General features: G+C 32.6%; 1 protein-coding gene across 1 annotated transcript; it reads left to right on the forward strand.

Moving 5' to 3' along the window:
• The first annotated feature begins 5,633 nt into the window (after positions 1-5,633).
• Positions 5,634-19,805, forward strand: LOC146539652 (organic cation transporter protein-like). The gene is made up of 6 exons (XM_085184900.1): positions 5,634-5,902; positions 7,314-7,533; positions 13,177-13,432; positions 17,733-18,365; positions 18,779-18,957; positions 19,484-19,805. The coding sequence occupies exons 1-6, from the start codon at positions 5,733-5,735 to the stop codon at positions 19,688-19,690; spliced, it is 1,665 nt and encodes a 554-aa protein (XP_085041026.1). The 5' UTR covers positions 5,634-5,732; the 3' UTR covers positions 19,691-19,805.
• Positions 19,806-26,328: the final 6,523 nt, after the last annotated feature.

A 26,328-nucleotide genomic window follows, 5' to 3' on the forward strand; every position in this document is an offset into this window, starting at 1 on the left:
AGCGTTCATCAGAGGGCAGTTAGCGCGGGCGCACTGTGGAATTAGATACGTGTTAAATGTTTAACACGGTGGCGCACTTTCCCTCTTCCCAGTGTTTGTATAGAGTAATCTGTGTATAGATAACTTATACATATTTTTTTTAATCTATATCTTTTATGTTTTATTTTCTGAAGGAGAAATAAATAAGGAATATATTCGTTTCTGACTCTAACGCGACTATTTAACATTTTTTTAAGCTTTATGCTGAAGAACATAGCAGGGTAGTTAGACGTGACGGGAAAACTAGTGTCAACACACTCCGTTCCTATTAAGACAATTCCGTTCTCCACTTTCTGTCGAATTCTGTAGGTATTCCGTGTTGAATGTCGGAATTCTATTCAATATTTACTTGTTTAATTAATATTGTAATATTTTAATAGTGAGGCCGCCGTGACACAGCGGTACAGTGCCTTACGGAGACGTTTGTGGGTTCAACTCCCACTAAGGGGAATAAATTATATATTTTTTTCACTCTAGCAAACAACGCAAACCTCGGCATTGAACGCTACTCAAAATGCAATATTACGAAAATCGAGTGATTTAACACTAGGTTTCCTCTGCCGTATCCTGCTACTTACGGAATGCACGCGTGAACCTAAAAAAAATAAAAGAAAATTAGACTAAATTTTATAAATAAACCCAAGAATCTACTCTACGAAACGTACAGATTTATTTACCACCCGGGGGACGAGCATTACGCGAAATACGCGTTTTCTTATTAATGTATCAACTTCATTAATATTTCATTAGTTTTATGTTTGTATGAAACGAAATGCTGAACGTGCCTGAAATAAGACTCTTGGATGATCACGTGGACAAATATGGATGTAGCTTTGTCTTGAAACCATTTATGTACATTTATTTTTTTACTTTTCACGCCGTATCCCGCATGTAGCAGGGTAGGAAGCAATATAACATAGAAATGGAGCAGAGAGATAATGATAATAAATTTTTGAGGCCGTTGTGTAGGCCGAGGGTAAATTTAATGTTAAGACAGTCTGTTCCTATTAGGACACTTCCGTTTTTCAATTTCCACAAAATTTTCATAGGAAGCTACTCTATTTTGGCTTTCATATCTTCCTCTGTTTAAATTCAAAGTAATGCGGTGTCCAAATGAGAGTAAAGTATTAGAATAGTTTTCTCAAGTTCCCCCTTACCTATTCGAAGCATACGTCAGACGTTAGACGTTAGCCCGCAGATAACAATTCCTCAAGTCAAAAAGTTTCAATCCCACAAAAAGCTTTTCTTGTGTACACAAAATAGGGAAGTTCAAACTTAGATGCATTTAAATTTTGCCATTCTATATATAATATGTTATTTTTTCTTCTCATATAGCTTAAGACATTATGTAGAGTGTGCAGAGAGAATCAATAACAAGACACTCTGTTCTCTTTAAATTCCGCCCGAATTTAAGGAAAATACGTGTTGATTGGCGGAACTCAATCGTTTAAGCAGTTCTAGTAACATAATAGTCAAAAATATCCGTAATACCCAAGAATTAGTCGAAAAATAGGAAACAGAGAGCCTTAACACTAGGTTAGCTCTATTCTCTGCTATATGAGGAATACAGTGTTATGCTAATTTGATATAAGGAAAAAGAAGCCCTTACAAAATTAGTTTTTTTTATAAAACGATCTTCTTTTAAGTTAAAACTTACGGTCTTCCTAACCAAACCATACATACGCTTACATCAATTAAATTAATAATATAAAAAAAGGAATTATTAAAGTAAGTTTATAATAATAAAGTATCGATATCAATAAAAACAAATCATCGACAATTTGACGTCCCTATACATTGGACGGAAGTGCAATATCGGATACGGGGTTCACGACAACAACATAAATACGAAGCCTCAATACAAGAGACCGCTACGCTACTCGTATGAAAACTTCAAGTATTCGTATATCTTATTTCACGGATGATTTATTTGTTAGTGCTGACATTTCTATAGTATACCTGTATTGTGTAAATCTTGTGCAATTTTTTAAGTTTTTATATTCGATATATGTATATATTTTAGAAGATCTTCTCGGGAAGATATTACTCAACAAGCAATGCCTCCAGAATTCGGTGGGAAATGGGGAATGGAGTGTCTTAACACTAGGTTCTCTCTGCCTATCCCGCTGAGTAAAATATATAGAACCTCTTTTACGAAGTTTCTTTTTTAAAGTTGGTTAAAAATTTGTTTTTTTTAAACTGACGTTTTTTTCTACCTATCCCACAGACAATTCTTGCTCACAGTATCTCAATAAAATTCATTTTTTTTCTCCTGTTTGCAGAAAAGACAGAAAAACTAGTGACACAATATTATTTCCTGTAGGAAAACAGATGTAAATTAGACGCATAAAAATTAAAATTTACTATGAAATTTGCTATTAAGTAAACTTATTAACCATTGCATGAAGAAGCCATAAATGCATAAATCATTGTGGCAATCACTGTAAATGACAATAAATCGTTGCGGTAGACGCAAATACTCTACGTGATTAGATACTCGCGGTCGAATAACGAATGGCTATGGATATTTATATATAATATGAATTCGTTTTTTTATATATATTAAAATTGAAATGGTGTGTCTTTTTGTAATTTCAAAATAACTTTGTTTTTATAGTAAAATATAGACAAATAATTCAAGATTCTTTCTTTTTGTTTTTCAGGCTAATCTCCAGAACAGCTGAACTGATTTTTATTAGACTTTCACTTAAACATAGATTGGGTTGTGGAGTAACAAGTAATCTACTTTTTATTCCGATCCTGCGTGGTTTCTCCCACGCAGGATCGGAATTTAACCACGTTTGTCGTGCGCTTGCCTACTGCCTACATAAATAATAGATATGAAAAAATAAAACATTTTCTATTTAATACGACAATTTTTACAAGAAATATGTAATATAATAATCAACCAATTTGCCCTAAATACACTTAAATTATAATTAATAAATTCATATAGTTGAAGCGGGCGAAGCCGCGCGAGTACCACAACTTAGATATATAAAGCTTTACTTAATTGAACGACGATACTGTTAAATACAATTAAAGTACATATATTTTAAAGCAGTTTTACGAATTATTTCTTCTGTTAGTGGAAATCGAATTATCGTTGTTTTATATAATGTAAATAAAAGAAGACAACTCAAGTATGCACTGAGCAATTAATATAATGTCGTTTTTTGATTTCACTGTAAAAGATACAAGCTTCAAATTTGTACAAAAAAATCGCGTCGAATCTTCAATTAAATCTTGTTTCTCAGAAATGTACCTATAGTGTACCTAATATTATAAAGATAAATTTAAATGTTAAGTTTTCTTATTATATTTAACGTTAATGAACTTAGTCCAGCATAATGTGCTTATTTGACTCCCTCCACTTACTAGAATAAAAAATGGCTTAAAGATTAATTTGTTATTTCGCTGAGAAATTACCATCCGTGTACCAGACAAAATGTACTCTACAGAACCTACTGGGAGATTCATCAGAAAACAGCCTGATACCCTAAAACTCAGGGTATTTCCTCTCCACCCGCATGCGACTACGACCTGCTGTAGAAGGTCCGCCTAAAGCGAACCACCGTCGTCGGCTTCGGTGTGACTACTGTTCCCAGGTGGAGACCACTGTAGACCAGCTACCCGCCGAACTAATATATTCTAATTATTTCTATTCTTGTCTTCTATATATCATCGATTAGGTATAATAAAAAAAAATTAAACATGTCAATTGATTGTCATTTGCCACGAACATGGTTTACGCTATGCGATTATAGTAAGAGATGATGATGTCGTGAGAACTCAGTAATTATTATGGCTTTATTATCTAAATTGTATAATAGAATGATAAAAAATTAACAAATCTATTAAAACTTATATAATAGTATTTACATGTTAGAAAATTAAAGATGGGCTTATTTCTTAACCTGTTATGAAAAATCACTCGTGTTTTCTAGAGTGCATCTTTGCAAAATCTAAACAATTAATTAAATTTAATTTTCCATAAGTGGAACCTTCAGTCGACCTCGTAGTAGTTACTAGAAAAAAGTTAACTAAAAACTTCACTGCTTTTAACTTTTACTGTTTCAGGGCCGTCACTTAATATAGAATCCCCTTTTTGTATTGTTATTCAATTTCAATTGGCTCTAACAACTTAGTACTTACTACATATATGTCTATAAACTAAAATATAGTGTAAATAAAAAATAATATGGTCAACAATTAACTCTAACTATAGTCTATAGCGATACTAATATTATAAACAAGAAAAGTTTGTTTGGTTGACCACGGTAATCTCATGAACTACTTTTTCCCTTTAATAAAAAATCGTGTTGGACTCTCCATTTGTCAGGGTAGGTAGGCTATTTCTTTTCCCACTCACTCCATTCTACTTTCCACTGAATTTTGAAGGCATTGAAATTGGAAATTGAAGGCATGAAAATATCAAATCTTTCATTATTTTGACTCCACCACGACTTTAGCTACGATATTACTGATAGTACTAAGCCGGTAGTGTAGACGATAGTTTATTAATGACAAATTAATTATTTAATAAAATATATTATTTATTAAAACACCATTCGTTTTTTTAACTATATTATTTATATATATGTGTAATATAGTTTATATTAGAGTTATACTTATTGCTAACAACGTAATATCAGGCGTCAATTTATATAAGTAAGAAATTGACCTAATAAGCGTATAGCCCAAGATCCCAGAGCTGCCAGTGCTGCCAGAGATCCGAACTTTCAAGTTAGAAAATATGCGTATAGTCTTAACTATATATTAGACTATAAATCCTCAAAATTTCAGCTTTGCTAAAACGACATAAGTCTGGGGGTCCTGGGATCTCGGTCTAGTAGTATGGAAAGAACTTTTAAAAAAAAATGTTGATTCAAAATAAAAGGATAAGAAAAATAAGAGGAAAAATAATACTCAGATATACAAAATTTATCATTTTTAAGAATATCGTTCAACAAAATTACTATAAATAAATGCTCTATTGAATTAGCTGAAATTTACTTTTCAATATCGATATACATATTGTTTCTAAAATGATTTTATCATTAGAACACAAAAGTAATTCCGATTAGTATATAAATAATTATGTAGTTCTAGCGACCGAAGCCGCGAGCGGGTCGCTAGTTCACGGAATATGTATCCTACGTATAATGGACGTCATATTTCAGCTTTTCTATGACAAATGTTGTCATTAAATAAAATTTACAATATACACTATATCGTTCTACATAAATCACTCACTTGTGGTTCAGAGGCAGAAAGCTTGACTGTTAACGCAAGAGGTTATGGGTTCGATTTCTACTCGAGGAAATTTAATATTTGTTTTTTTTAATTTTCTCTCTTATGACTGTTTATTTCTAAAACTCAATAAGCAATGCCTCTATAATTTGGCATACAACGAGGAACGGCTGTCTTAACGTAAGGTTCCCTCTGCCTACCCTGCAGTGTACGAGATATGGCGTCAAGCTAAAAAAAATAGCTTTAGGCTACGTTCTACGTTCTCTTGAAAAGAACTGAACTTAGTACAATAAAAGTAATAAAAGTGATGAAATAAACGACTCGCGCGCACTATACCCCCGACTTTCAAAGCAATCGCGTCGCGGATTGATTAAATAATGCCATAATAAATAACTAACTGTGAAAATAACTGATTTTTTGAACAATTAATTTCTTACAAAATGGATCCAGAAAAAAGTAAAAATGAAGTGACTGTCGATGATATATTGCAAATTTTAGGACCTTTCGGTAGATTTAATGTTTATAATAATTTGTTGATATTGTTCCCTGTGTTATTGGCTGGGATGTACTCGTCGGTATACAACTTCGAAGCTATGGATTTGAAATACCGGTAAGTTTTAAATTTATTAATATTTTTTTTTTTATCTATCCTTTTTATTCTTTACTTGTATAAGATATTTATAGAATTAATATTATTAATTCATTTATTAAGATTTTTCTTATTTTCTATTATATTTTTTTTTTGTTTCTCTCACTGTATTGCTATTAGTACCATTAAATGTATTTTTTATGTGAATTTGAACCTACGGTCTCTGTACAATTTTTTTTATACGAAGCTAATTTTCAAATTATTAAATACTATTACTAATTTAATTTTTTTCTAGAAATTCCTACAAATACTTCTAAGAATTGATAAAGTTTACGAAAAAAATTTAATTACGTTACATTTCACTCGAGAACGTGAAGAAATGTCACTTTTCAATAGATATTGATAAAACGAAAGTATTGCGTTGTTTCGTAAAAATATGAAATAATTCATGTATGCCTAATGGTATCTGTATTTATGTATTGTTTTATTTAAATTTCCTGTTATTTTCAAATCTTTTTGCCTGTAAATAAAAATTAAAAAATATATAAAAGTTGCATGTTTTTTTGTCTCAGATTATTTTTCGATACCCATGATTGGTAATTCGAAGAAAATTATATTTTCCAGCTTCACGCTGTATCCCGCATATACCAGGGCAGGTAGAGGGAGCGTTGCGTGTTGAGTGGTGGGGCTCAACGCCGCACTTTGCCTTGACGCCAGGGCGAAAAATTGAAAATATTAAATATTTCATTTACTCGACTGGGAATCGAACTAAAAACCTGTCGCGTTTACAATCACAGTCTTGTGCCCCTGCGCCACGACTGGCCCCTAAAATTATTTAATTTCAAATAGATTTAGCGTTTATCTCAGCGATTAGGTTAGACGAAATGCGGTGTTAAGTTACATAACTCAACATGCTATTATTCAGTAACAGACGAAAACCTACCCCATATATCTACTTCATACCGTATATATGTACCTAATTAATACAAACGGAAAAAAAAATATATAACTATACTTCAATAAGTAATACAAACTATTAGGTAAATAAACCGTGAAATACTTCAAAATTAAATTTTTCATCCTACAACAGATGAGACGTCAAGTAAATTATTTTTTAATAATATTCATTTAGATCAAATTTGTATAATTTAAACAGCTGTTATAATTTTCAAATGGAGTAATAAATATTTATGGCTTTTCATTTTAAGCCGCTATCGGGGTCAATTGAGATGTGCCGTATCAAACGGTACGATAATTGGTTCGATTCTTACTTGGGGGAGATTTTAAATTAATAATATAAAAATAAAAAAATAATTCGGCGCATAGTGAAGAAAGGAGTGTCTTGACACTAAGTTCCCTCTACCTACCCTGCTGTGTGCGGGTTACAGCGTGAAGCTGAAAAAACCAATAAACCTAATGTCTCTTTCTTCAGGTGCGCCGTACCAGAATGCGAAGACCCATCAGCCAACTTCACAATACCTCATTTAGAAGATGGAACACCAGCGAAGTGCGTCAGATACGCGCCATTCAGGAATTACTCTGAAAGCAGCTCGAGCCACAACGACACGTGCTCTCCACACTACTTTGATACATCTACAGAGATCGAATGCGACTCCTACATTTACTTTGAAGAACATTCTATTGTTAAAGAGGTGAGTATTTGACGCAACGACGGTCATGGGTACGATTCCTGTTCGATAAAATATTTTTTATAGCTTCCCGCATGGCAGGACAGCCAGAGAGAGCCTAATGTTACGACATACTGTTCATACATTTAATGCTTTCTGCAAACTTTCTAGAAGTTGCGTGTTCAGTGGCGGAATTCAACGCCGCTGTTCTTCTTCTTGCTCTGCTTCTTCTTCAGAGAGAAGAAACGGACATAATTAATTTACCAGTGGGAATCGTAGACGCAACCGTAGCATGTACAATGCACACATTAACATTAAATGCATACGAGTGACGAGTGGCAATACGCGGCGTTAAGTTCCGCCACTTGACAGTTACACGCAATGCCTTCAGAATTCGGTGCAAAGTAACGGAGTAGTAAATAAGGCCCGCCTAAAAAAATTATGATAATTAAAAAAAAGGTTTAACGCCAAATTGTTCATTAATGGGAATTTTATCATGTTGTACTTTTAAACAAACTAAACTACTCGTATATTAGTATTTATTAATTTACAAAAACTATCTATTCAGTACATGGTCTATACATGTGTAAGTGTCATTTTGTTCTTATCACTTTATTTATATACCTGAGTATTGTAAAAAAAATCTGATTGTCTTCAATTGGAAAAACTTTCATACCTATATATATATACATTCGAAAGTAACTTTGTCTGTCTTTTACGCAATCAGGGCGAAACCGCTAATTTAATTGTGATAAAATACTCATATAGAGGTACTTGAGGGTCTCGGGATGAACAAAGGATACTTTTTTTTCATATTTGTAATATTTTCGATATATACCAATACATTAAAATACTTATTAATTTGACATGCAATTTATTCCGCCATTTTATTAACAAACGTCGCTATGCGGCCGTTGCTAAGCAACGATTTGCAAAGTTTGTTGTTAGAAAACGTCACCCAAAATGAGCTTGCGTAACGCATCTGTCTATTGAAAACTAAAAATAATTTCATAAATATATATAATAAATATTCGTATAGTTCAAGCGGGCGTAGCCGCGTTTGGGTCCACTAGTTTAGTCTATAAGAAGATCTCGAAGTAATTTGGCTATGCTGTATTTAAAACAACCGATATTTTCCCATTTAACACCTTAAAGTCCATGCAAAAATTGCACGACTATCAGTAAATAAAAAATGGACCGTTTATTTTGAAAGTGGTGTAAGTCCATTTTTGAGAAAAATGAGCTATCATTCATGCTTAATTTAATGTAATTTTTTTATATATAACTAGTCCGTGTTTAATTTCTCAAAAAAAACCCATGTTTTGAACAACTTAAAATCGGTCGGTAAATGAAATTGCATAATCATCGACATACTAACCTTTAATTTTCTCGAAACAAAAGAAAATGGACTTACACCACTTTCAAAATAAACGGTCCAAATAATACTTTAAAATCCTCTATTTGAGGTTACTAAAAATTAACAGAATGTGGCCTTCTCCAGTTTAGTTATAATGGAGTAAATAAAAAGTATAAATAAATACTTTTTGTTAGAGTTCACGAAACATTTTGCACAATATAACGTCGACCTTGTTTCTACAATAATACAAATTTCATGCAAACACTCTGTAAAGTAAATAAGCCTTTAATCTGTTGGGAAATACATTGATAAATCCATGGGCATTTTTGGAGTTCCACACTGAAAGGGTAAAACGGGACCCTATTACAGACTCAGTTGTCTGTCTGTCTATCACTAAATTGTATCTCATGAACTGTGATAGCTAACTAGCTAGATTTAAATTTTAAGCTAAGTTGAAATTTTCTTACATATATGATTTCTGTCGTACACGAAAGACTAAAAAACAGAATAACTTGATTTATTTTTAGTTAATGATACAGAACCCTTCGTGGGCGTGTCTGATTTCCACTTGACCATTTTTTTTCTCATCTCCAATATACATCTCTTTTGGATAAAAAATTAAAAACCGATTTGGCCCATATGTAGGTAGAGACTAACGACAGCCTGTTGTCAAGCGGAACACCATTCTCTATCGAGAATATAGAACATAATAATATTTACTAAACATCACTTATCATTTTTCAGCAATGTCTGTCGGTTGTTTGAATCATTTTGCGTTATTATTTTGTTCCAACGTTTACACGTTTCTAAATAAGTCTTACTTCAAGATTAATACAATATTTCATTTCCTCGAGTGGGAATGGAACCCGCAACCTGTCACGCTTACAGTCGCACTTCTGCCCCTGCACTGGCCACTGGCGAACAAAATCAAAGAATTTATGTAAGCAAGTTACAATAAACCTGTCTTTTCTTATTTAGCATCAATTTTAGATACAATTATTTATTTAAATAAGCGCCTTACAATTTTCAATATCCGGCTTAAATTATAATATAGGATATACATACATAGTATGTATGTGCTATATTATACTTATGTTATACACGTAAATTCGTTCAGGGCGATAAATGAAACATTTGTGCTAGAGGCAAGTTATTAAATTATGTCATATCTTAATCTTTGCTTATAATAAAATTGTTAACTCGTCGCTGTCTGTACATAGAAGATATGTGAGGAAATCTACTATTGGGAACATTTATTATGGTAATAATAATTTTATCTGCTTGTTTGTGTGTTTATCCACGCTAATCTCAGAAATGGTATTTTGGCAAATTTCCCTTAACATTTAGTGTCAGTTTTATTTCTATACAGTGTCCTGTCACTATAAAATATTGCATGCTGGAATATTCCTACAAAACAAATGTTTTTTTGAATTGACTAAAACTTTAGCTATCAATGTATGGACATTGTCTTTAAAATGATATTTATCCATATATATAAAATCGAAAGGTCACTCACTCATCACGAAATCTCAGAAACTACAAATGCTAGGAAATTCTGCATAGGAGTTACTTATGGAAGGACGTGGGTGCTCGCTAAGACGGGAATTTGTAATATTCGACTTCTAAGGGGTTGTTTTTGGGATTAAAAGTTTGTATGAAACTTCGTTACTACAAATGCTAGGAGTCTCGAATTTTGCATGGACGTCACTTATAGGACGTAGTTACTCACGGAGTAAGGGTGGACGCAGTTCACGCAGGCGAAGCCGCGGGCGGGCCGCTAGTTTACAATAATAACCGACATTGTAATTAATCTGTGGCAGGGCTCGAAAGGTTGGCTAATCGATTTGTACGGAATTTATAATTAAAATCTTATCAACGAAAGCTATATTGTGAGAAATGTTTTATTCACGATAAACAAATAGTAATTTCATTAATTGTTGCTTTATTGGACGATACTGGTGACGTTATGCGAGGGTTCAAACTAGGTCTATTCGATTCTGACTTTTAAACAAAGTGAATCCCTTTAAACTGTAAGCGAAATGGGTTCGAATTCCACTTGGAAAAAGGAATTATTTTCATTAAATCGCTTTTTTAAACAAAGTGAATCCCTTTAAACTGTAAGCGAAATGGGTTCGAATTCCACTTGGAAAAAGGAATTATTTTCATTAAATCGCTTTTTTAAGAAGACAGGGCGCGTTAATTTCCATCACTCTACACGTAATTTAAAAAAAAAAAATTTTGAAAATTCGGCGGAAAGTGGGGAACGGAATGTCTAAGCACTATCTTACCTATAACCAAGCTACTCAAGACCAAAATTTCTCATGTTATTAATTAAGCAGATTAGGCAGAGGGAACCTAATAGACACTTCCGTTAACTACTTTCCACCGAGTTCTGGAGGCATTGCTTGTCGAGTGGCGAATCTCAACGTCAGAGCGAGGAAATGAAAATATTAAACTACTAACTACTGGCCTCAACATACAATTCGATTATATCAAACTTAAAGCGTATTTGATTAGAGTAACTCAAGGTGACTGATAATCACAATTTCACAGCTCCCTTTGTTAACATATATATTATTTGTGTACACAGTCGTCATTGTCGTCATCGACTCGCACTAATGTGTTTTATATTGATTTTGCTACTATAATGGAAAATTTAGGCACACAATTTACAAATTTCTAGGGTTCCGTACGTCAAAACGTAATAACGGAACCCTTATAAGATCTATTTGTTGTCTGTCAAGACCATTTATCGATGTGGCAAGTCGCTTAAGCGGTATTTTTTGTTTTTTAATTGCAAAGAAAAAAACTATCGTGGCGCAGTAGAACGTTAGACTGTATCAAAGAACGATCATGGGTTCGATTCCTATTCGATATTATAATTTTCCTGTACTGGTACAGCAAAGCCCAGGGTTAATCTCTGGCACTCAACAAAATCAATAATTAGGTTTCGAGTTTTAAATGAAAAGCAGAATAGTTAGGGAATAGAACCTATCTCTTATAACTCTATTCTCTCATAGCTTATTTTAAGCTATTATTCTAAAAAAAACAATAAAAGATCTTTTAATAACATCAACAACAAGAAAACAAAAGTCAAATGTACAAAAGACACTAACAATATATTTTTTTTACACTTTCATTAATTTAAACCGTAACGTCTGTTACATTGTTCCTATTACATATTATTTGAAAATATATTACTTAACTTATTTATATGTTAGACGGTTTTTGAATTTCATTAATATTTTAATAACAATATAGTCAATTTAGTATGCACATTATTTCATTGTTATTTTAAATAAGCTTTTTATATTGTAGAAATACTGGAAATTTCTTAAAATTGAGTGGCCGTGACGTACGGACAGACATTCATGTATACAAATTGACCATTCGGTTAAGAAACTTTATATAAATGTCGTGTCTTACTTTGAAGGTTCCAATATATCTAAAATATCGTATAAAAAATTTAAAAGGCTACATCGGATTTGAAATCATATACTTATTAAAAGAAAATAACTAATAGTTTTTTTTCACCTTCACGGCCCGTATATAGCAGGGGAAGCAGAGGGAGAACCCAGTGTTAAAACACTTCGTTCCCCACTTTCCTCCTAATTTTCAAGACATTATATTTTTTATAGTCACAAGCTAGCCGCGACAGACATATTCAAAGTTCCCGTATTAATAATAATAATAATCACAAAAATCTCAGTAAAAACGCGAGGAAGCTTATAATAAATTATTATATTAAAATATGCAATTATGTGGCTCTATTAACAACAAAAAGTTGCGTTGAAGGCATATATTAAAATGTTTGTTGTTATTATACGAAATTACCATCATTATTGTTGCTAAATAAATGTCACTTTGTAAAGTGTCATTATAATCATTGAGATAACCGTAATCATTGCGTTCGCGCTTTTTGTTTTCGTGTTTAAGTAATTATTAGTAAGCAATTTTCAGCTAAGAACTTTATAGGTTGAGGCCGAGCGTGTGACTGGTTGCGGGTTCTATTTCCACTCGGGAAAATGAAATATTTTATATTTTCATTTCTTCGCTCTGGTGTCGAGGTAATAAATAAGTGCGGCGTTGAGTTCCATGGGTCCCTGTTCTCCAGTTTCTGCCGAATGCTAGAGACGTTATGTGTTGAGTGGCGGAACTCAACGCCACGCTTTTAGTACCAGAGCGAGGAAATAAAAATTGTAAATATTTCATTTCTTTGAATTGTAAATAGGGGTGTTTGTAAGCTTATGCGCCAAGATTGGCCTCAACTTCAAAATAATAATAAACTATAATCATTATTTCCTTTTCAGTTCAATCTTGGTTGTCAGGACTGGAAACGTTCCTTAGTGGGAACAGTCCACAATGCTGGATTCTTCATCTCCATACCCTTGACTGGGCTAATATCTGATAAATTTGGTAGACGACTAGCGCTAGTATTTGCTTGTGTCTCCAATGGAATCTTCGGTGTGATAAGAGCTTTTTCACTGAACTACGAAATGTTCATCGTTTTGGAATTTCTGGAGCCAGCGTTGGGAGGTGGTGTTTATACAGCTTGCTTTGTACTGGGTAAGTTTTTCTAATGTTATCTGGCTGGCTTCCGTTATATCTCGAATAACTTTTGAGTTATTCGCATATTAAGCAAAATCTAAGCGGTAACATATTTATTTAATTTAATCAATAGGTACAGCTTACATAACTAATATCAACTATTATTCAATGAATTTGTTGTTTTTAAATGTATGAGGTATTAAGTTACGCGGATATAAATTATTTCCTAGGTCTAGGAATGTGAAACTTAACTGACGATAAAGCTGTATAGGCCGCCTAGTAAACAATATCGTTTTATAGGAAGAAAAACTACTTCTATTAATGGTAAATTACATTTAAACTATAAACAACAACTGGCCAAGTGATTACTTGCCAAGTATCCTTAGAAAAAATATGCACGATTTTTTTTAAATATTTTTTCAGCTTTGTGCTGTATGACGCGTATAACGGAGTAGATAGAAGGAACCTACTGTTAAAGACATTCCGGTCCCCAATTTCCAAGACATAGCGTATAGTATCTCGAAATTTAGAGGATGGTTGGGGAACAGAGTGTCATGACATTAGGTTCCCTCTGCGTTCCTGCTATATACAAAATATAGCAAATTAAAAAAAAATGCATGACACGAACTTATATAAGACGACAAGTACATAAAATATTTGAACCGAACCATTTCCAGGATCAATAACTCATATGGGGAGTAAGGTCGTTAAATAAATCATGCTCACACTGCACTCCTGGGATGCAAGATTTCTATGATTATTATTATATGTTATAACTATATTATAAACTGGTTGTAACTCGATTGCATTGGCTATTCCCATTTTTTCTAGTGTAGATTGAAATGGGGAAGGGAGTGTTTTAACACTAAGATCCCTCTGACTACTCTGTGCGGCGTAAAGCTAAAACCAGAGAGATACTAAAATAGCACTTAAATTTCCCGAAGTAGGATTCGAACTAGCATACGTTTAGGCAGATATATTTAAACTGTGCCTCAATGGATTCAATTGGCATCTGTCATTAGTGAATTTAGACCGACGTTACAATAGAACGTGTTCACACGTTTAGTTTAAAATTACCCTTAATTGTAGGTACAAATTTTATGGGGAAATACCAACAAAATGCTTTAGCAATTGTCATTTATTTTACTAATTACAGCTATTTCATTTTTTTTAACCTTCACGCTGTATCCCGCTGTAGCAGAGAAGGCAGAGGGAACTGAGTGTTAAGACACGCGTGTCGAGTGGCTGATATTGACGCCCCCCTTTTTTCTTATTAAATAACAATAATTCAGTTCCTCAAATAATGATCGAACTCACAACAGTTTACGTTTTCAAATTAATCTATATACATATATAAAAGGACTTGTATTTATATAAAAATACTAGCGGACGCGCGCAGCTTCGCTAGCTTATTTAGGGGTGAATTCTAATAAATCATGAAACATGTGTTCAATGAAATATTTTTAAGAGTCTAAATTTCAAATTTTATAAAAATCGGTGGCGATTTCAAGATTTTTCCATACAAACTTTCAACCCCTTATTTGCATCCATAGGGGGCGAATTTTAGAAAACCATGAAACACATGTTCAATTAAATATTTTTAAGAGTCTAAATTTCAAATTTTATAAAAAACTGTGGCGATTTAAGAATTTTTCCATACAAACTTTCAACCCCTTATTTGCACCCTTAAGGGGAGAATTCTAGAAAACTATGAAACACGTGTTCAATTAAAACTTTTAAAAATCTGAATTTCAAATTTTATAAAAATCGGTGCCGATTTAAAAAAATTTCCATACAAACTTTCAACCCCTATTTCACCCCTTTAGGGTTAACATTTTTCAAAATCCCTTCTTAGTGGATGTCCAGATTATAAAAGTAAACGTCTGTCCAAATTTCACGTTTCTACTATCAGCGGGTACGGCTGTGCGTGCGTCTTACCTCAGTCAGTGAGGACAAGTCCTTTTATATATATAGATAATTTGTTTTATCTATTTTTTAATCTTTTTTTAAATGAACACCTAATGGAAATAGTGTTTTTTTTATAAATTTATTTTATTTTATTATACGTTTAATAAAAAAATTGTCCTTCTATATTTCATGAAAAACAAAATGATATAACTAAAGTGTTTAAATAAGTATAATGTAAAAATAAATTGTAAATACTGTCTAACTTCCTTAAAACATTTCCTAAGCCTTTATTCGCTCGTGAGCGGAAATGACAAAGGTCAAAATAATATGAAAGGCACAATAAATGTATGAAGAATCAATGGTATTAAATAAGAATAAATATACAAGGTATTTCTTTTAGTTTCACGCCGTATCCCGCACAGTAGGGATACAAAAGGAACCTAGTGTTAAGACAATTCGTTCCCCATGCATCACCCAATTTTCGTCATATTGCCTATCAAGTGTCGGAGCACAACGCCGCGGTTTGTCGTCTTCGTCTTCATTCTAATTGAGTCTCAAGTAAAATAATAAATATTCTAAGCAGTGACAGAATTTCTGTTTAGAACTGTAATACTTGTAATACGAATTTTGGTAATGACATTGTGTAAAAGTTTTTATTCTACTCTTGTTTTTTATTACGAATACTTTCTACAGCGAATTGTAATTTTATAAAAAACAACCGCAAAAAGAACCTAATTTTAGATTATCGCTTTTTTTTCGAATGGACTTCTACGCTTCAGTTGACATTTAAAAAAAACTAAGCACTATAAGATAGATTAAACGCATTCGCTTCCTTAAAGGTTTATTTATAAATATTTTTTAGAGATGTCGTCTTGCCATATTTTAAATGTCTAAAAGTAGTATGCCATACATTATTTTAATAAAAAGAAAGAAAATTCTCCATAGTACAGTCTTTAGGCAAGCGAATGTGTTTCTCTAATCTAATTCGAATTCGGCGGAAATTGGGAATCGGAAGTATTTTAATGTGGAATTGAGTGTCTTAACACTAAATATCCAGGTTCCGTCTGCCTACCCTGTTATAGGTAGGGATACAACGTAGAGGGTAACGTAGGGTATATAACGGTAATGTACCTATACAACGTAAGGTATCGAATAAATATACTATAATATTGCTTAAATATTTAATTTTATCGAGAGGGAATCGAACCCACAATCTCTTGCTGTTACAGATGTATTACAACTGACTCTCTATCGTTCATTTATTCGTTCGTTTTTCAATAATATTTCATTATTTTTGGTCAGACGGGAGAAACGAAATATGTTCGAAAATAAAAAAATAAGAAACGAAATGAGTCAACGAAAAAATTCCTTTGACAAAAATGAAAATTTCTCTCATCTTTTCTATTCTTTTCATATCTCTCTCTATCTCTCTTCTATCTTTATGAATACCAAGATATCTATAGAAAAAGTAAAATATCCATAATCCAATAACTAAGTCATGCATAATCGATCAGGGACACATAAGAAAGCAAAACAAAGAGCAACGGAAGTGTTAGCAAAAACGGTAATTAGTCACAAACAATCGATGAACTGTTAAAGAGACGGTTGATTGCAACTAAGTTACGCTCGTGTACGATTGTAGTGATAACATTGATAAAACATATATTAATTGATTAAGGCCAAGCTGTAAGGAGGTTGTGGATTCGATTCCCGTTCGAGGGAATTGGGGAATTATTATTTTGTTAGATTTAGAATTTAATGGGGAACGTGTGTTGATGACTGATTGTCTTAACACTAGGTTCCCAGGTTACTGTTCCTACCCTGCTATGTGTGGGATACAGGGTGAAGTTGAAAAAAAATTACTGGTAGTATTTGTGTCATTAGTAGGTTGATCTTAATCTATATTAATCGTTTATTCATTAATCCAAATAAATCTTTTATAAGCAACTGGTTGACAACAGAAATAAACTATGTTACATAACAATAATTACATTATGAAAGAAATTGCATGCACATTTAAAAACATAATTGTTTACATATTTTTTATAGAATATTAATTATAACCGACAATAATATACATTTAATACAGCTTATATAATTTTATAGAATTCTCACATTTTTTATCTTCTTCTAGAGATCTTCTTCTTCGATAGATCAATTCAAATATAATTTATTGATTCCCACGTATGAGATTTCAACCTACGACCATCGTCTTCTGTTTGCACTTTGCAATTAAACACAACCAATAAGTGTATGCATATGGATATTGATGGAATAATAATTTTGTTGTCAACACCCAAAGCCTTGAATAATCATACATAGCATAGCTTCATTAATATGGAACAGGCATATCAGGTTGCTTAGTCACTTGGTATCTTCAACTCCTTATTAAAATATTCTTTATTTCCAGCTCTGGAACTAGTTGGACCTAAAGGAAGAGTATTCGTCAGCCTGCTCTTCAATACAATGTTTATCCTTGGCGGAGTCTCTGTTACGGTTCTATCCTGGTGGCTACAAAGCTGGCGATATCTTCTATTAGTCATCTACATACCAGCTATCTTAGTATTCTTTTATTTATGGTCACTCACCGAGAGCTTCCGATGGCTTTTTAGCAAAGGACGCTACGAAGAAGGTCTTAATGTCCTTACAAAATGTGAAAAGGTCAATAACGTCACTGTACCCAAAGACCATTACGATCAAGTAGAAAAACAAGCCATGAAACAACGTGATGCGAGGAAATGCGAGGTCTTAGAAACAAATCAGTCCACGTTCAAGCAATTGCTTCTATCTCCGATGATATGGAAAAGACTATTCACATGTTCTTTTCTTTGGACCGCGTCTACGCTGGTCTACTACGGTCTTTCGATCAATGCCATAGAATTATCAGGGAATAGCTACTTGAATTATATTGTAGTTATAGTAATTGAGGCACCAGCCAATGTCTGCAAGCTAATTTGCTTGGACAGATTTGGGAGGAAACGTGTGATAGCCACAGCGTTTATAATGACTGGCGTTATATTAATTAATTATGGGTTTTTGCCAGGTAATTATGATTTTTTTACGATTTTACACGGCGCATTTGACATTTGACGGCGTTTGTGAGTTCGAACTTGGACTATCCTGATATATACCTACTCTATATACTCGGTGCGAAGCAATTTTTTTAACATATTTCTCCTTGTGATATTTAAAATTAAATTTTAGTTTACGATTTTAATAAAATTATAAGTGAAATAGAAAAAAAAAACTAAAACTCGGTAATTGTTTAGATTTCTCGCCTTAATTTTTATTTAAAACAATCATACTTTTCCTAATGTATTTTGGGAACTCAAATGGGAATCGAACCTACAACCTGTCGCGTTTACAGTCACACCTTGTGCCCCTGCACCGTGACGGTTTCAATCCTTATGTAATAGTATAATATATAGAATATTATAGACAAAAACATCCTTTCAGGTGGTAACTGGTCAACCGCCTTCTACCTCGGAGGTAAATTCTTCATCACGCTCGCTTACAACTCACTGTATATTTTCGCGGCTGAGGTTTTCCCAACGAATTACAGGACAACATTGTTGGCGATGTGTTCTACGATCGGACGAATAGGTTCCGCTGTGGCGCCGCAAACACCTTTATTGGTAAGTTATTGATATTTTTGTTTATTTTAAATATGTATTTGCAAATGTCCATAAATAAACATTGTTTTAGGCAGATGAACCTGGGAACTAAATGTTAAGATACTCCGTAGAATGTAGAGAATGGAGTGTCTTAACACTAAGTTTCCACTATCTACGTTACTATATGCGGGATACTGCGTGAAACTGAAACAGAAATATTAGGAAACATATAATGTGGCTAACGTTCAAATTTAAGGAATTTTGGTTAAATATAGCCTTATTGGAAGGATTTTCATTGCATTAATTTCAAATATTCTATTTAATTTATAGTATTACTATTCACTCATTCCTATTACAATTCAATTCACTTCATATTGATTTTAATACGAATATTACTCGCCTGTTATATATTTGAAATTAACTTTCATATAAATCTATAACATACTAGATACAAAATGTACCTAAATTTATAACTTATTCCATCAATTTCCACGTAATTCTTTGTTGTTCATAAAATACCTCTCTTACAAGTTTCCTTTTATTTCAGTCGAGATTCTACGAATTCTTGCCGACATTAGTGTTCGGCGTTATGTCGACGATGTCAGGATTCCTTGTCCTTACTTTACCTGAGACAAATAATCAAAAACTGCCGGATTCACTCAAAGAAGCTCAAGCCCAAGATCGTAGAGAGGAGAGTATAGAAAAAGAAATAAGCAATGGCGATGGAAAAAGAGAAACGAAAACTAGATTATAATATTGTAAAGACTGAACCTTGTAATGTTAATTGTTGTTCTGTAGTAGTATTATCTATGTACAAAGTTTTTCAAATAAAATTGTATATTTTTGTCAATATACCCTCAATATTTATACAGAGATTTTTCTTTATATTCCTTATTCGTTATATCCATATAGCAGGGTAGACAAAAGGAACCTACTGTTAAGTAAAGATTTTTGAGACATTGAGTATTAAGTAGCGAGGAATTGAAATAACTCATTCCTCCGAGTGGGGCTCGAACCCACAACCCTCCGCTTTATGTTTACAGCCAGACGACGACTTTAGAAATTTTAATTAAGAAATATAGTAATCTTCTATATATATAAAAGGACTTGTCCTCACTGACTGAGGTAAGACGTACGCACAGCCGTAACCGCTGTGCGTAGAAACGTGACATTTGGACAGATGTTTACTTTTGTAATCTGGACATCCACTAAGAAGGGATTTTGAAAAATTTTTACTCTAAAGGGATGAAATAGGGGTTGCAAGTTTGTATGGATTTTTTTTTAAATTGGCACCGATTTTTATAAAATTTGAAATTCAGACTCTTAAAAATATTTAATTGAATACGTGTTTCATAGTTTATTAGAATTCATCCCCAAGGGTGCAAATAAGCACGCGAAGCTGCGCGCGTCCGCTAGTTGTATATACGAGTACATACTTAGGTATGAACAGCGTACTATCATCTAAATCGCTAACAAAATTAATATAAACAATAACATTATGGTATTTAAATTACAACTGTTGGGTAAAACAGCTGTGTAATCTATATGATTATTAAACTAAAGTTATATAATGGTGATTGCGTACTTGTATAATTTTAGCTTAGTGATAAATAATTTGAAAATTATTCCGTTACATTCTTATATTATATATTTTTTAAAATATTATAAAAGAAGAAGAAAAGTTACATTCTAGGATTTGAGTTTCTTGTCTTCTTCTTTTTTCTTCTTCTTTAGATTTATAAAAGTTTGAGCATTACTAAAATAATACTATGAGTTTATTATTGTATATTAGCTTTAGAAAAACGTAAAAACATTTAAATTTACCTACTAAAAAGTAATTTAAAAAGAAATTATCAGAAATTAACATACTGGATATTAAATAGCTACGAACACTAAATTAATATTTTAGAACGCATTCTTATGTCAAAAACCAAAAAATCTATAATACTGGGCTAAGAAGGTAATACTTAACTTTCACTCATTCGACACATTTTATAGAGTAAATAGATTTGTTCATGAGTGACAAAAAAAATCCGCTTAACGTCTATAACATTGAAATTGGCTAAATAAAACACCGTGTGTAGTCTCGTCAGGCCGTTTAAGGATTACATTTTGAAAAAGAAAATAAAATTAATTTTGTGGAAACACTATGTAATACTCTTCGCTTTTTGCCATTTTTTATATATTTTTTACGTAACACACACATTTGGAGCGTATTGAATTACGGAACTTAACACCGTGCTTCATCCTGTTACCAGAGTTATTTAAAACAAAATACAAATAACAACATATTTCTTAATTTACTTCTGGAAATAAACTTGTGACCTTTGCTAATAAAGAAATATCGTTCTATAATAACTACAACAAGCATTAATGACACAAATATAACCGAAAATTTACAAGAAAGTTTTTTCATTGTTAACAAAATACGAAGATTTAAAGTGAATTAAAAGTACATTAACAAATAAATAACTATATCATTTTGCATAATAATGCCATATCTGCTTGCGTTAATTACGTGATTTTTTTTTGTAAATACATCACTAATCTATTTATTTTCGTACAAAAAAGTTTTTTCAATAATAAAATGTCTCTGGCCGCCATTTAATACACAATGTCTCGAAAATAAGGTGAAAAATAAAAAAATGTAACTGTATTTTACTAAAATTGTAAGTACAAATATTTATATTTTAAAAGAAATTATAAAATGTAATTTTATTTCTATTTTAAGGATTAATTCTATTCCTATTTTAACAATTAAATTGATTTAAATGTATTTTTTTGTTTGTTAAATGTTGTAAAATAATGTAAAACAGCGAAGAGAAATTTGTTATTACAAAATAATAAATTACAAGTAAACACAATTCAATTGAAATCTCACGTAAATCACTCTGTGCTCAATACATAAGACATCATAAATTATAATAAAAATGCATAATTAATTTAAATTACTTCATTTTATTTTGGTTTGAAGTACTTATTGTATCTTAGAGCAATACTTTGTTTCTTTTTGGGGTTCCGTATCTCAAAAAGTAAAAACGCATGCCTAAGAGGATAATTTTGTTGTCCGTCAGTCCACCTGTCAAGACCACTTATCTCGAGATCGCTAGAAAATTCAGTATCAAGCTGAAATTTCTATAATTAGAGAAATTTCTAAGTTCCCTTAAAGCACAGAAAAAAATATGCGTCATATTTGCTACATTTTGTATATAAATCGATGCGTAATCAAGACTTATAGGGAACTCTCAGTAGACGTGCACTTATGAAATTTGACAATAAGTGAAAACTTACAATACAGTTGAAGGAAACAATCCGAAAAGTGAAAGTAGGTATTACACAGAAAAAAAACATTACAAATGTATTTTTGTAAATGTGTTGATACAGAATGAGTGTTCCAGTTGACCTACAATCCTGAAATTGGTACGGAACCCTCAGTAGGCGAGCCCGAGTCCCGAGTGAATTATTTTTATTTGTTTCTTTCTATTCCGCTACCTACCATGCTATATACAGTGAACCTAAAAAAAACCATTTGAATCCAACAAATAATATAAAAATATCAATTAAACAAACAAAACGATATATCATAATAAGTTCCTCTTGTTGAAATTAACTAATTGCAACACTGAATAACGCCATCTATCTTTATAAATGTCAAAAACAATGACTTGTTTGTCGATAATTTCTTTCATATACTGTAATTTGTATTGCTGTCTGTTTACTAAGTAAATTAAATAATATTGTGTTCTGGAGTTATATTTTCTTATAAATTACTTTAACATTCCATTAGGTTATGGGCAAATAATGTCCGAAAGTAAATACGAAATATAATTCGATACAAAACTGCTGTGATTAAATTGGATTCAATTTCATAACCTCGCAATCGGCCATTACCGGCGTGTTTGTTTCCTTCTTCAACATATTCTTTGACGAAAAGTACATTAAAAATGGTGTCACAAATATCAATGGGCACAATTGAGAAACTCATTGGAAGAGAAAACTACCAAAGTTGGAAATTTGCCGTCAAGAACTATCTGGAACATGAAGAATTGTGGCAGGAAATTGAACCTGATGCGGGTTATCAATCCGACAGCAAGAAAAATACGAAAGCAAGATCGAAAATAATACTTTTGATAGATCCAGTTAATTATGTCCACGTTCAAGAAGCTACAACAGCGAAACAAGTATGGATAAAACTCGAAAAAGTATTTGATGACTCTGGGCTCAGTCGAAAAGTAGGTTTACTAAGAGATCTGATCACCACCAACTTGGAAAATTGCTCGAGTGTTGAGGAATATGTCAACAAGGTAATGTCAACAGCTCATAAGTTACGGAATATCAACTTTGTGGTAGGAGATGAGTGGCTTGGTACATTGCTGCTTGCTGGCCTCCCTGATTACTACAAACCGATGATAATGGCTTTAGAGAGCTCTGGTGTGGCTATTACTGCCGATTATGTCAAAACCAAGTTGCTACAAGAGGTTAAGGTATCAGATTCTGTTGCTTACTATTCAAAGGCCAAGGCTTACAATAAACAAAATGTGTCAAAGTTTTCACAGAATAATTCACATAACCAAACACAAGAAAAAAGGCAACCCAAAGGCCCACGGTGCTATGTATGTAATAAGTATGGGCATATGAGTAAAGATTGCTATTTTAAAGACAAAAAAAAGGGTTCGTCAAACACAGATAATTCAAAAATTAATGGTTATTATGCTGCTTTTCCAGTTTCTGCTAAATTGGATGGAAACTGCTGGTATGTGGATTCTGGAGCATCTCTGCATATGTGCAATAATGAGAATTGGATGTATGATGTTACTCCATGTACAATCAATAACATCAAGGTGGCAGATAATAAAATAGTGCCAGTAAAAGGCAGTGGCAATGTGGATTTCCAGATAAGAGACTCAGATGGCACATTACAGACAATACAGGTTAGAAATGTTCTATTTGTACCCACACTATCAGTTAATTTACTTTCTGTAAGTCAAATGATAAATAATGGCTGTGAAGTGAAATTCGAGAGAGATGGTTGTCAAATTTATAAGAATAATAAATTAGTATTGACAGCTCTGCATCGCAATAACATGTATATAGTAAATAATGTTTCTGAAGCACCGGCATTGCTATCAACAGTGAATGAGCAAGATATAAATTTATGGCATCAAAGGATGGGCCATCTAAATTTCACTGACTTACAGAAAATAACAGAAAGTGCAGAAGGGGTTGAATTATTAAAAAAAGGTAATCAAGTTTGTACAACTTGTTTAGAAGGTAAAATGAGTAGACAACCGTTCAAAAATACTGGCACTAGAGCTTCTGAATTGCTCCAATTAATTCACTCTGATGTTTGTGGTCCGATGGAGACAAGTTCTGTTGGAGGTGCCAGATATTATGTTACTTTCATAGATGATTATAGCAGGAAGGTATTTGTCTATTTCATGAAAAATAAGTCTGAGACTTTAGAGAAATTCAAAGAATTCAAGAATTTAGTAGAAAATGAAATAAATAAAAAAATAAAGACATTGCGCTCCGATAACGGAAGAGAATATATAAATAACGAATTTAAATTGTTTCTGTGTAAAACTGGTATTCAGCATCAAACAACTAACCCATATACGCCTGAGCAAAACGGCATGGCAGAGAGAATGAATCGCACATTAGTAGAGAGAGCTAAATGTTTAATTTTGAATTCCAGATTACAAAAATATTTTTGGGCTGAAGCGGTTTCAACAGCGGCTTATATTGTAAATCGTTCACCAACAAAAGCTTTGGAATACAAGACACCATATGAAATGTGGACTGGTAAAAAACCAAATTTGAATAACATGAAAGTTTTTGGTTGTCATGCAATGGTTCATGTGCCAAAAGAAAAGAGACAAAAATGGGATTCAAAAGCTGTCAAAATGATATTTGTGGGTTATTGTGAACATACAAAAGGTTACAGATTGTATGATATGAGTAAAAAACAAATATACAAGAGCAGAGATGTTGTTTTCCTGGAACACACAGTCAAAAACAATTGTGTTATAATGCCGCTTACTACATTGCAACAACAGGAAGCTACTGAACTAGAATCTGATACCGATACTTTTGTAAATGAAAGTTCTGAAGAAGACAAATTGTTTGACGCCACCAGTGAATTGTCAAACTCAGAGTCAGATAATAATGACCCAGATTACACACCAGAGAGTTTCGAAGAGGAAGAAACAATGCCCTTTAGAAATATGACTTTGAGGCCAAGGAATAAACCTACTACATTTTTTTGTCATGATGAGAAGCCAACTGATTCAGCAATATTATTAAAGGAACCAGAAACTGTGGAAGAAGCTCTTTCAGGTTCAAAAGCAAAAGAGTGGAAAGATGCCATGGATAGTGAATATGAATCACTCCTTCAGAATAATACATGGACATTAGTTACGCTTCCTGAAAACAAGAGGATAATTCCTTGCAAATGGGTTTTTAAAATAAAAACCGATGCAAACGGTAAAGTTGTACGATATAAAGCTAGATTAGTCATAAAAGGTTTCATACAAAAGAAAGGAACTGAATATAATGAGATTTTTGCTCCGGTAGTACGACATACTTCAATAAGATATTTGTTTGCAATGGCTGTAAAAGAAAACTTATATATAGATCAAATGGATGCAGTTACAGCATTTTTACAGGGAGACATAGACACTGAAATATATATGAATCAACCACCGAGTTATGAATATGGGCACGAAGTTTGTAGATTAAATAAGTCCATTTATGGCTTAAAACAGGCCAGTCGCCAATGGAATTTAAAACTAACAGCCTTGTTAAAAGAATTGGGATTGAAAAGTACGTCTGTGGATCCATGTGTGTACTACAAAAATGATAATGGAAACATTCTTGTTATACTGATTTATGTTGATGATTTATTAATTTTTTATAATAACAAACAGAAAGGTGAAGAAATAAAGCAACAACTTAAAAGTAAATTACATATGAAAACATTGGGACCAGTAAATCATTTTATTGGTTGGAGAATAACTCAGAATGAGGCCAGAGACCAAATACATATTGATCAGACTGCCTATATAAAAAAAATTCTACAGAGATTCCATATGACAGATTGCAATGCAGTTCATTCACCATGTGATCTTAGCTCTAAATTGATTAGCACAGGAGAGCAAGATAATATTGTTAAAAATGTCCCTTATCAAGAAGCAATTGGGAGTTTACTTTACCTATCACAGGGTACAAGACCAGATATATGTTTTATAGTAAACAAATTGAGCAGCTTGAATAACAAACCAGAAATGCAACACTGGCTAGCAGTAAAAAGAGTACTGCGGTATATAAAGGGCACAAAGGATTGTAAATTGATATTTAGTCAAAACAAAGAAGAGGAAAGAGTGTTTGGCTACA

The sequence above is a fragment of the Heliconius melpomene genome, chromosome 4, assembly GCF_056956725.1.
Source record: "Heliconius melpomene rosina isolate 202511_hmr_F chromosome 4, ASM5695672v1, whole genome shotgun sequence".
Taxonomy (NCBI): Eukaryota; Metazoa; Arthropoda; class Insecta; order Lepidoptera; family Nymphalidae; genus Heliconius; species Heliconius melpomene.

Excerpts from the sequence above, each read along its gene's own strand:
- LOC146539652 (XM_085184900.1), top strand. The coding sequence starts at position 5,733 with ATGGATCCAGAAAAAAGTAAAAATGAAGTGACTGTCGATGATATATTG. Across the intron at positions 7,534-13,176 it reads AACATTCTATTGTTAAAGAG|TTCAATCTTGGTTGTCAGGA; the intron begins GTGAGTATTTGA and ends TTTCCTTTTCAG. Across the intron at positions 18,958-19,483 it reads CGCCGCAAACACCTTTATTG|TCGAGATTCTACGAATTCTT; the intron begins GTAAGTTATTGA and ends CTTTTATTTCAG.